This window comes from Salmo salar, chromosome 26 (assembly GCF_965601325.2).
Source record: "Salmo salar chromosome 26, fSalSal1, whole genome shotgun sequence".
Classification (NCBI taxonomy): domain Eukaryota; kingdom Metazoa; phylum Chordata; class Actinopteri; order Salmoniformes; family Salmonidae; genus Salmo; species Salmo salar.
Window position 1 is genome coordinate 13,491,758 of NC_138316.1, and position 13,401 is coordinate 13,505,158.

Consider the following 13,401-nt stretch of genomic DNA (forward strand, 5'->3'; position numbering starts at 1 on the left):
TGTGATTAGATTGTTAACTTGGCAAGAACGAGCTGTGGCTCAAAGCAGCCGCATAAATGTTTTCACTCAGAGATCCACGCTTGCCATACAGAGTTGAAATATCTAGCCAATACATTTTGAATTGAGTAACATTGCTTGTTAACTTCAGAGCTGTAATGATTTGACACTTTGGCTTTGGTTAAAGGCAAGTAGAAACACATACTAGTAGTAGTCATTGCTCCTGCAGGAGAGTCCACATTCTGGGTGATGTGATACAACGTCCTCATCTCACTGGCTTCTTCTCTGGCGAGCTCTCATTGGCTATCGCTGATGATCACCGATCTGAAAAATGTACCCTAACCGTAAATTGGGGCCAAAATCGTCTAGTGCACGCCCAGCTTAAGTAACCACAATCTCTTGGGAAGTATGTGTACGGTCTGGAGGAGAGGATGGTAGACGACAGACATTTTGCGGTTAACCAGCTACCCTAGTGACAGGCTGTTGTTAACTAAAGGATGTGTCATGTTGGGAATGGAGACAGTAAGGGGGGAAATGTCACAGTGCTGCTGGGGACGCTGGCTGGAGGATGTGTCACTCAGAGAGAAAGCTGGCTTAGGGACTGCCACTCTGCAGGTGGGGAGCTAGGCTGGAGAGAGGCCATGCACTGAGGTGTGTGGGGGGGGGGGGGGGGTTGTGCTGGCTTGAGGAAGGCTTGTGGTTGGGGTTCTGGCTAGCTGCTGCGGGCTACAGCCTGGAGTGTGTGGGAGTCCTATCTCCCTGCAGCGCGGCAGTGGAGCACACAGACAGACCTTGGCGGAGCGCTCCAGCCTGCAGCACATGACTGACACCCTCCAATCCCCCCCTCAGACCGTAAAACGGATTCAGAGCGGCCAGCCGGCCAAACAGCTCCCGAAGAGCAGGCTTACTCAGGGAACCTTACGCTTCCACAGCTTATCACATTCACTTCTCAGGCTCTCTCCAATCTGAGTGTGAGGAGTCTCAAGCGTGTTGAAAAGTACCACACCCACCTACCCAAACACTCTAGATCCTACAAGTTTTGTCTGTGTGGGAAACAGAGCAGAACACAACATCACACCCGTCGATTCAGGACTCCTCAGCTGCAAAAGTTCATTCAGAAACACGGGCGAGTACAATATCTGCACACACACAACACGCACACAAATTGTGAGCCAAAGAGACCCCCCCAGCATCAAAAGCCTGACTCAGAACATACAGCTTGCAGTGCTTGCTCTCCTGTGCCACAGAGAGAGAGAGAGAGATGGAGAGTGGATATCTAGTGGAGAGGAAGAGGTGAGGAACTTTGCCAGCTGCACAACATAAGGGAAGGAAAAGCTACTCTCCAGTCTCCTCCCCAGCCACTCACTTCCAATGCTGCTCTGGTGAGTCAGGGAGCAATCTCACCAGTTCAAACACTCCGACGAGGGGATATCTACCTAACCCTCAAAAATGACATGCACACGAACAATGGCAACTTGCAATGTTCCTAACCGAGTCTCCGAGACAGAAGAGAGGCACTGAAGCCCAATGGTAGAGGAGAGAAGAGACAGGTGTGTGAGGCTGAGAGTTGAAACACACTGTTCCCCCCCAGAGACAGAGAGGAGGGGGGGGGGGGGCTGGTGCAGGGCTGGGCTGGGCTACATTGGTGGAGGTATGGCTCTGAGGCACACCTGTTAACATACAGTATTATTTAGAGCAGGACTCTCGCTCAGTGAGTAGAGGGATGGATGAAGAGATGCCTCAGCTCCTGAATTTTGTCACAGAGTGTGACTCCAGCCTGGTCGTATTCAAGACACTTTAGTACGCAAAAACACATGCGCATTTCACACAAAAACACGCTGCAGGCTTTTGACCTTCCCTGGTCACAGAGGAATGATACAACACAAATAGAAAACACGGAGAGTGGTAAACAATGGGACGACAACATCATTATATTGCAACAGACACCATCAGGCAAACTCTAATGGAGATCAGCATTAGTATTGTAGCAAAAGTGACTAGAGGTCGACCGATTAATTGGAATGTCCGATTAATTTTGTCCGATTTCAAGTTTTCATAACAAATCGCCCAATCGCCTTTTTTGGACAGCAATTACGGCCGATTACATTGCACTCCACGCGGAGACTGCGTAGCAGGCTGACTACCTGTTATGCGAGTGCAGCAAAAGGCCAAGGTAAGTTGCTAGTTAGCATTAAACTTATCTTATAAAAAAAAAAAAAGATCAATCTTAACATAATCACTAGTTAACTACACATGGTTGATGATATTACTAGTTTATCTAGCGTGTCCTGCGTTGCATATAATCGATGCGGTGCCTGTTAATTTCTCATTGAATCACATTTAACAAGCGCATTCGCGAAAAAAGCACTGTCGTTGCACCAAGGTGTACCTAACCATAAACATCAATGCCTTTATTAAAATCAATACACAAGTATATATTTTTAAACCTGCATATTTAGTTAATATTGCCTGCTAATAAGAATTTATTTTAACTAGGGAAATTGTCACTTCTCTTGCGTTCTGTGCAAGCAGAGTCCGGGTATATGCAGCAGTTTGGGCCGCCTGGCTCGTTGCGAACTGTGTGAAGACCATTTCTTCCTAACAAAGGCCGTAATTAATTTGCCAGAATTGTACATGACATAACATTGAAGGTTGTGCAATGTAACAGCAATATTTAGACTTAGGGATGCCACCTGTTTGACAAAATACGGAACGGTTCCGTATTTCACTGAAAGAATAAACGTTTTGTTTTCGAAATGATCGTTTCTGGATTTGACCATATTAATGACCTAAGGCTCATATCTCTGTGTGTTATTATATTATAATTAAGTCTATGATTTGATAGAGCAGTCTGACTGAGCAGTGGTAGGCACCAGCAGGCTTGTAAACATTCATTCAAACAGCACTTTCCTGCATTTGCCAGCAGCTCTTCGCAATGCTTCAGGCATTGCACTGTTTATGACTTCAAGCCTATCAACTCCCGAGATTAAGCTGGCAATACTATAGTGCCTATAAGAACATCCAATAGTCAAAGGTATATGAAATACAAATGGTATAGAGAGAAATAGTCCTATAATAACTACAACCTACAACTTCTTACTCATGTTAAAAGGAACCACCAGCTTTCATATGTTCTCGTGTTCTGAGCAAGGAACTTAAACGTTAGCTTTTTAACATGGCAAATATTGCACTTTTACTTTCTTCTCCAACACTATGTTTTTGCATTATTTAAACCAAATTGAACATGTTTCATTATTTATTTGAGACTAAATTGATATTAGTGATGTATTATATTAAGCAAAAAAAAAAGTGTTGATTCAGTATTGTTGTATTTGATCTTATGAAACAACATCTCAAATGGTGACCATCGTGACCAGTAGAAATCTTTTAACACCAGCGTATAAAGAACTCACACTCGCTACATCAAATCTTGATTAGGTTTCACACAGTGAGACACACAAAGCCTCGCCCTCTCACATCTTCAAGGCCCCAGATCACCTTCGGCAACCTGTAAATGGAGAGATTCTCAACCTCCGTCGCTATAGAAACCACTCTCTCCCCTGATTGGGCACTTCCACAGAAATGGGAGGGACAGAAAGGACACACAGAGGCGGTTTGTGGACGTTGCGGTGGCATGGCCTGGGGGATAAAGGCTGTTAGAGAAATGAAGTGGTACACACAGAGCCACGGCTAAGCCTGGGAGAGGAGAGGGGGCCCTCAGCGCCCCCACAACGCAGACGGCAGAGTCGGGATGTTGATTTGTGGGGAGAAGCGTGTGTCTGTAGTGGAGAAGATAAGTGGAAGCTCCTGTCCACTCCTCTCTCTTTTCACCGGCGCTCTCGCAGGAGGAAAAGACCGAATTAAAGCCCACGGCGCCATGGGTGACACAGTGTACATTGAGATCACCAGCACGCCGTGTCTGATCAGCAGAAACACAATGACAGGATGGTGAATGAAGCAACACTGAGATCTGGGTTTGACAGAGCAAGACTGGTGTTGAGAGAAGAGGTAGCCAGAATAGATGTTGACTTCAACATGCTGGTTGTTCTCTCTTTCTCCCCTCTGTTGTTCCCCATCTCTCGCCCTCTCTCCTCTTTTGCGCTCTCTCTCTCTCTATTGTTCCCTCTATCGCTCTACCTGTTGTTCCCTCACTCTCTTATCTCCCTCTCGTAATTGGACATTAGGCTACAGTTGAGATGTGTGCTCTACTACAGGTTACTGTGGCGACAGAGCAGCCACTGAGAGGCATTCAGATATAATACATTAGGGGAGCATGGCAGGTATTAGGATTGAGACCATTACCACTGATGGAACACAACACACACTACAGGGAGAAGAGGAGATGTAGAGACAATATTAACCCACTACAGGAGGAGAAGAGGAGATGTAGAGACAATATTAACCCACTACAGGGAGAAGAGGAGATGTAGAGACAATATTAACCCACTACAGGGAGAAGAGGAGATGTAGAGACAATATTAACCCACTACAGGGAGAAGAGGAGATGTAGAGACAATATTAACCCACTACAGGGAGAAGAGGAGATGTAGAGACAATATTAACCCACTACAGGGAGAAGAGGAGATGTAGAGACAATATTAACCCACTACAGGGAGAAGAGGAGATGTAGAGACAATATTAACACACTACAGGAGGAGAAGAGGAGATGTAGAGACAATATTAACCCACTACAGGAGGAGAAGAGGAGATGTAGAGACAATATTAACCCACTACAGGAGGAGAAGAGGAGATGTAGAGAATATTAACACACTACAGGAGGAGAAGAGGAGATGTAGAGACAATATTAACCCACTACAGGAGGAGAAGAGGAGATGTAGAGAATATTAACACACTACAGGAGGAGAAGAGGAGATGTAGAGACACTATTAACACACTACAGGAGGAGAAGAGGAGATGTAGAGACACTATTAACACACGACAGGAGGAGAAGAGGAGATGTAGAGACAATATTAACCCACTACAGGAGGAGAAGAGGAGATGTAGAGACAATATTAACACAGAGACTAACACACTACGGGGGGAGAAGAATGACAAAGTGAGGGAGAGAAAGATATATTATGTGTGAGAGAACGAGACAGAGTGAGTGAAAGGAAAGAGGGAGCGTGCTGTGTGGTTTGTAGAGAGAGCGATAAACAGGAGGAGTTGAACAGGCTGAGGGGTAATCCTGCATTGAATTTGAGACTAATTTACTGGCCTGAGTGCAGAAACCCACAGGAGAGAATCATGGGCAGAACAAAGCTCTGATCAATAATAATCCTCCCTCTCTCTCTCTCGCTCCAGTTGGTTAGCTCTGCTAACTTCCACACCTTCCACTGACAAGACACAGGTCCAGCCCAACAAGTGTCGTGTGTGTGCGTGTGAGAGAGCGTGTGTACTGTGTGCGGTGTGTTTGGTTACCTGGCCATCTGTGTGAAGAGTGACTTGTTCGCCTGACTTGATCACTCATGAGTGTCGTACAGAGAGCATCAAATCTGTGTGTCTCACATTGACGACAGCATAGTACAGCGATCGTGTGTGTGTGTAGGGGTGTTATTCTCCGTTGTCCTAAATCCACCATCCTCATTTGCCTAATTAAAACAGAGCCTGCCGAAGTTCCCTACCGATGTAGAGCTGTTTGTTCCTCATCCCTCCTTCTCCTCTCCTCCCTCCCTTCCAATGAGCCAGTCAAAAGCCCCGGCACCACTAGCTTTACCTCACACCTACAACATGTAGATGTACCTTTAAAACCCCTAGTTTACCTCACACCTACAACATGTAGATGTACCTTTAAAACCCCTAGTTTACCTCACACCTACAACATGTAGATGTACCTTTAAAACCCCTAATTTACCTCACACCTACAACATGTAGATGTACCTTTAAAACCCCCAGTTTACCTCACACCCACAACATGTAGATGTACCTTTAAAACCCACAGGCGACTATAAAACTTACTCTATATGGCCTACTGATTTACTAACTGTGCAGAATAAATTGCACAGAAACCAACGGTGTGGAAATCTTCCTTTAAGGTCAATATTCATCTCTAATATAGCTGAATTCTAATTCCATTCCTTTCGATAGGGAATAAGGACAGCGGGGAAAGGTAAGCTATTGCATACCAAGGTCTTATATAAATAGCCCGAGGGTTGAGGAGACGAAGGTGAGAGGTTCAGATGGAGCACTGGTTCTCTGAGGACCAGGCAGCACACATGCATTACTGCACTGCACAGACAGCAAATTAACTACCCTCCCACACGCAGTCAATCACGTATGCACATATAAACAAACAAACAAACATGTATGGTCATGCTTGCTTGCATACACCCGCACACAAAAACAAACAAACACACATGAACTCTCCCACCCACACCAGGCAGGCAGAGCCAGCATTAATAGTCTGTTGGTTGATTCACGAGCTCCAGCTGGAGATGTGGAGATGGAGACCGCCTGGGTCCTGGGGATCAATACACAGCCAGGCAGAGCAGCCAGGCAGAGCAGCCAGGCAGAGCAGCCAGGCAGAGCAGCCAGGCAGAGCAGCCAGGCAGAGCAGCCAGGCAGAGCAGCCAGGCAGAGCAGCCAGGGATCATCTGACAGGACCAGCCCCGTATGTCCATCGGGCCTAAGCATCACAGAGACCAGGCCTCCGCAGAACTGCCCCACAGAGACACCGGAGTGCACTGAGGCTAACCGCCATGGCTAACACGCTCTTCCTGTCTGGCACACTGCACACACCCCTGGTTGTTCCCCCCAGCCCGCATGCTGAGAGCACGTGTGCTGATACATTCAATTCACCACGTCTCTTGCGCCCTCACTCATACAGACCTCACACCAGCAAAATACATGCTAAAACGTATAAATACTGTACACTGCTGATATGCCGGCCCGCTGAAATGCCTGCCTGCGGGACCATATCATTACCACTGAACTTTCCTGTAGGGAATCGCCTTGGTATTATCAGTCACTAGCACATGGGCCTGTGCCATTCCACAACACTATGAAGGGAGCTGCCTGTACAGCACTATAACCAAGGTTCAATACCATAAGGAGATGGCAGCGGCGAGTTTTGAGTAACGGACGCAGGTTCACCAATGAGTGCTTGAAGCCCTGTGACACAGAAGCCACAGGGGTAAGAGCACCATCTGTGGACCACAGCGTAAGCGTGCTAAGTGCAGTGTGTCCTACCTCCTGAACCTTCACTTTGTTTTCCCCCGTCCCCTCTAGGCCCTCTTTTTCATTGACCCAGATCTTCATTCCATTACTCTAACCCATAACCCACTTGCCACTATTTGCTTCTATTTTTCAGCCATTTTATCCTCTCCCTCTATAGTATGTCTTTTCTATAGGCCTTTCCTTCCACATCCATCCATGTATTTGACTTCCATCCCTCTATCACCTCGGTTCCCTCTCTTTTGGTGCTGAAGGGTAAATGAAGAGCGTGGGGCCCCAGTAGAGAGAGCAGACAGTCCGCGAACCATCGCTCATTTCTGTCAGTCTACCTTGCCTTCTCCCCATGACCCTAGCCACAGAATAAATACACTTTAAAAATCACCCTGCACACTGCACTTTATTACTGTTAAATGAGGAGTCCTGGGAATAACCTAGCCAGGGCTGGCCCAGCCACTCTCCATACAGTCCAGAATATCTAACCTATACCCTGAGCATCTCCCTCAGTCAGTGTACACACAGCCCTGGCCTGTCACTCCCCTTCTCATTGGCTCAGCCTCCAGGCAGGAAGTGGTTGGGGCTTTTTCCTCAGTTCAGCCTGTTCGATGACCTTCTCAGGGAGATGTGTCTGGTGCAGACAGAGCTGCTCTTAAGCCAACAGAGCAGAGCTCCAGCACAGGGGTCAGAGGACAACCCTAAACTGCTGCATGTTGGCACACCCATGGGTGTTGAATCCCAAATCTGGTCTTTAAATGAATCCAAGTCGTCTTTAAATATCCTTGACCACAACACGGAGGCTCAACATCCACACAGATAACAAACATGAATGGGAGAAAGGAAATTCTCCTTTTTTTCCTGAAGATTCCTCTCTGCAAAGAGAACTATCTGGACTTCTATTCTTCTTCATTCCCTCCAGTCAGACATGTATTATACTAGGTTTACCTCGCCTTTTCCCTCTCCTCTGTCAAGGTTTGAGTGTTTCCAATGTTTCCAAACCTTGAGAGAAGGTTACCTTTAACACAAGAAATAGAGATTTAAATCTCACGGTTTGGTGTCTGAGCCCTGCAAAATGGAATAGAGGTTGGGGATTATTGAACAATAAACACACTGTTTGGAAAGACAGAGGGCTTTCTGACTCTCTGGTTCTTTGGCTTGTACTCCTTGTGGACTGATTGATCTGTTCTCTTGCCCCAATAACGGTGTCCTGTCACAGAGGGAGAGGTGTGAGGGAAGAGTGTTCTTCTTCTCAAAATGACTATTGTATTGTTGCGTTTCCATTAGTGGATGATTCCAACAGAACAGAATGTAGCTAGATACTCAAATGCCTGAAATCTGAATCCTATTCATTGTTGATACCCAGACACACACAGACGATGGAAAGGAAAAGACTGCAAAAATTAAAATGGTGAACCGAATCAAGGCTTTTTAAAAGATGGAATTACTCACTGAGAAATCTTGCAAATGCTTGAATCCATTACTCAGTTATCTGTATATAATGTCTGTCCTCTAAGCCGTTTTGCGATTTGTCTTTGAAATGACCTTGTCACCTCCTTGAAGACTGCGGGGGAGACATTAGGCCTAATTCAACTCATCTGTCCTGTCCAGTCAACAGAACTATCTCCTCAGGTGTTGAACAATGAGACAGACTGGGTCATGGTTTCATGTCTAGTCTGTCTTGTTCGGGCTGTACTAGGTTGGGTATAAAGACCACTTTACAGTGTAGGTGTGTGCTTACAATTCTCAGGTCAAATAGCTCAGCATGACAATCGTTACTCTGGCTGGCTAGGTGATTGTGCTATGTGGGATAATACAAAGCATCACATTCCATAGGTACTACAGCATAGTTTTGTATTGAGGAATGAGGGTACCTTCATTAGAGAAATTCTGCCATTGCGTTGATGCCTTTCTGATGAAGGGGACCTGACTGAGTGACGCAGAATATATAGCAATTCCACCTCTGCTTCCAAGCCTCTTGTATCCACCCACACACACACACCCACACACACACACACACACACACACACACACACACACACACACACACACACAGAGAGAACCTTTCCTACAGATCTTTGTTAAGAACTCTATTCTTTCACCCTCCTCTTCACTGAGTCCTTGAAACTGTATCTCGGATGTATAGCTTGGTTCTTTTTCATTAAATCTCTTATATTCCAAGGCAGGAAAACAAGACAAGCTCCTTCTTTTCCTCCTCGCTTTCAACCTCTGGGGAAAAAAAAGAGCAGAGCAACAAAGCCCTCCGTTTCTTAGCAAGCAAACCAATAACCCTCTACCCATCATGCCTTTCTCTAGCAGGAAACGCGCTGTGTCAACATTATCAGGCCGGGCGGTGAGATAACCTCTGGTGAGATGGGCAACAGGGCTATTATCTAGGAAAACACAGAAGCCAGGCTTCAATTAAACCCCTGGGGCTATAGCCCTGAAAGGGGCTCTCACCCACACACGCCACACTGACCGTTACCACAGCCCAGTCACTCAAACCTGCTACCGCAGCACGGAGTTGACAATCCCCAAGTAGAGAGAGGAAGTCCGTACTCAACCTCATTCCCAAATAAAACAACTGTCATGGCTGACGGCCCACCAAATCTGCACCATTGCCAGAATGCCTGTATGAAGACGGCTGGCCGACTGTCAACTGTACACAGTATCTGTCCACGTTGGACTTACCCGAGGCGTTCTTCAGGTAGCCGTTGGAGTCCACTGTAGTGTAGCTGACGTACGGCCCAGGCTGGTTCACACCAAACGGCTGCAAGGTCAGAACACCCACAGCATTAGAGTAGAACACACATATTAGCGACCCATTCTCCCTGAAACAACAGATCTCCCCCACCATGTAAATTCTCAACACAGACGCCCAAGTCTGACACAGACATCTGTCCTCTTCCATGACCTGCCTCAGAGGTTTTGGCCGTGTGTACAGAGCGTGTGCAAACCATCCCTGACCTTTCTGAAGCCTAGGGTGGGGGGGGGGGGGGGGGGGGGGGGTCTAGGCGCTCTGCTCTGAGTCCTTTGGGTGAAATAAAAGCACAGGTCTAAGCCCTAGCTGGGTGGGTCCCAGCAGACAAAGAGACAGGCTACAGTGAGCCTGACATAGCAGCCAGCTCCATCACATCCTCTGCATTATGCAGTCCTACCCACTGCTCCTGGTAATCCCTCAAAAATGGTAATGAACAGCACAATGTGGCGAATCGGAGATGAATTTTTAAACGGTTCGGGGGAAAATGAAAATGTTCCCCCCCCAAACGTAAATTAGGCTTATGCTATGTAGCGCTTTCTCTGTATCTTCAAGGGAGGACTTGGGGAAAGTTTAGGCCTGAATAAAGTGATCATAAATGAAGTTACGTCACCTTCTGATTTAGAGCCCAGTGTAATCTTCTGGATGGGTTACCATAGATACCAGTCACCGATGCAGTACCACCTCTGAGCAGATTTTGAAAGGTCCTTCTCATTGTGGTAGCCCTTTACAGATATCTACTGAATTTATTCAAAAAAGCACAACCGATTTTCTTCAAGTTGTTGCACTCCAAAGCCACATAAATGGTAGACCTCACCTCACATAAGTTAATCACTAAGATGGCATGGAATGACATTTATATTGACGAACCTAAATGTTTTGTACACTCAGTTCATGTATTGAGATTCTCATGATTCTATACGTATTGCGATTCAATACTGTGATTCTTTTGCCGTTGGATGTTCCAAACATATTGCTCACCATATGTCTGCTGCGGACGGAACAGGAGAGAGCCATGAGAAAACCCCGTTTTGATCAGTCATGGAAATGAAAGTGCTTAAAACAAACTGGCTCCCTATTTAAAAAGAAGATGGAGAACAAGCTATGAAGGGAACATTCTGGAGTATTGGTTAACGTACGGCCAACTAGCGCAAAAATAATATTGCGATACCGTCAAAAATAATAAAATCAATTTTTCCAGCCACCACTAGTACTGTGGTGTGATCCCCGCATGCCGCGGGGTGATCTCTGCAGAGCGGGAAATTACTGAGTGGTCATATGGAGGCTGTATTATCTCTTCATTATGGGCCGATGACGCCTAATGAAGAGAGCTTTCTGTCTTCCTCGGTTTTAACAGCCTAATGAAAACTACGGCAGCCTGTTAGAGTGTGCAGCCAGAATCCCACACTGACAGACCCTCCCACACAGTACTGTCATATATATGGCATGTGTAGGCCTATAGCTTCATCAGACTGAACAGTTGTACTGTACTGGGATTGGAAATTGAACAGAAGTTCTGTGGAAACTGAAGGGAGAGGAGGTGGATAGTGATAGACAACGAGACAATAGGTGGGAAGAAAGACAGAAGAGGGTTAGAGTGATAGATGTGAGGGACTTGAGGAGGAGGAGAGCGGTGAAAGCAGCCCAAAGCTCCAGACATGGGCTCGATCAATCACCCGGCTGAATCAGGCAATGGGGGGGTGAGTGTGAGCGGACACACAGTGGAGAGGCAAACAACCCAAACACAAACACTACGACAGGACCAGCACCAAGCCTGTCTGTCACAAGCTCTGGGGATGAGGGACTATGACATTTTACATTGACATTTTTAGCCATTTAGCACACACTCTTACAGGACCAAGATGGCCAGACTGACTAGTTACAAGATGAGCCTTTTCACTTTCTCAAAAATGTTTCTATCCTTTTTATCTTTCATTTCAATGTACCTCTTCGGCTATCTTTTTTCATTGTTACAATGCACACGCATACACAGAGGCACTAGTCTTACCTTGACGTTTCCCGGGCAGTCGTTAGAACAGAGTCCACTAAGCACTGAGGAGGAGAAAAGGAAGACTGATTAGCTAGCAACAAGGACTTCATTTGTCTTACACAATCCCATACAGATTTGTCTGTGACTACACACAGCTAAATGAGTTAGACGCGTATGGATAATGACGTCCTCCCTGTAGGAAAACCCAAACTTGGTAAACTTAAGAAAGACCTGCAGTGCTTATATTGTTTTTCTGTGGATGCTTATTAAACATGGGGAAGCTAAATAAATGCAGTCATTGAACTGTAAAAGAAAACAGGCAAAATAAATTGTATATGAAAAAGTAATTGGTAGTAAAATGAACACAGAGAATAAATGAGCTCAAAAATAAGCTGCAGGAGAAGTGTATGATTATTTGTGTGCATATGGAGCAGCAAGGAAAAAAATCCTGAATTCTTAATCAGCAATAAGAGGAATTAATATATTAGCATACTAATTGGCTGGCGCTGGTAATTTGCACATTGAAGTTGAGCTGCTGAATACTTCTTTAATTAGGATCTACCATCATGCATCCGGTGTAGTGCTGCACACTGACTGGCTGCACTCCTTAATGCAGATAAACAAACAACCCCATTCAAAGTAAACACATGACAGTTCTTCCTCTTTAGAGCTACTAGGCCTAGTCCCAGAGAGACCGACCGTCACTGTTGGACCGTGTAGCCTACTGTATGGAACTGAAGGACGTGTGACTTTGGAATGAAGTGAGGCAATTATAAAAAAAATGTATGTACTTTTTCCCCCCAATTTCGTGTTATCCAACTGGTCGTTACATTCTTGTCCCATCGCTGCAACTCCCGTACGGACTCGGGAGAGGCGAAGGTTGAGAGCCATGCGCCCTCCGAAACACGACCCTGCCAAGCCACACTACTTCTTGACAGACTGCTAGCTTAACCTGGAAGCCAGCAACACCAATGTGTCGGCGGAAACATCGTACAACTGGCAACAGTGTCAGCGTGCATGCCCCCGGCCCGCCGCAGGAGTCGCTAGGACAAGGACATCCCGGCCGGCCAAACCCTTCCCTAACCCGGACGACGCCGGGCCTATTGTGCGTCGCCTCATGGGTCTCCCGGTCGCGGACGGCTGTGACACAGCCCGGGATCGAACCTGGATCTGCAGTGACGCCTCAAGCACTGCAGTGCCTTAGACCGCAGCGCCACTCGGGAGGCCTAGAGATGCCTTTGACCTCCACGTGGAACAATTCGTTGGGTTATACCTCTGTGGTCGATGGGATCGATACTTCCCATGTTGAAAGGTACATGTTCTGCTGCTGATTTCATCGGTTACAGCCCTATTCAGGACATGAGAATGCAGATATCCATCTGCTCAAACACTGTCCTGGGCCCGGTTTCCTGAAAGCATCTTAAGACCAAATTCATTGTTAAAACCATTGAGCTCAATTGTTTTAACGATGAACATAGCCTTAACATGCTTTTGG

At 46.3% G+C, this 13,401-nt stretch overlaps 1 protein-coding gene across 1 annotated transcript in view; it reads right to left on the reverse strand.

Annotated features, from left to right (window-relative positions):
• LOC145850498 (T-cell immunomodulatory protein) overlaps positions 1-13,401 on the reverse strand; it is a 39,561-nt gene that overhangs the window by 14,716 nt on the left and 11,444 nt on the right. Inside the window, exons 3-4 of the mRNA XM_082969927.1 lie at positions 11,925-11,968; positions 9,850-9,928 (exon numbers count right to left, since the gene is read on the reverse strand). Coding sequence (XP_082826053.1) covers positions 9,850-9,928; positions 11,925-11,968 — 123 coding nt within the window. The remainder of the gene's footprint in view (positions 1-9,849; positions 9,929-11,924; positions 11,969-13,401) is intronic.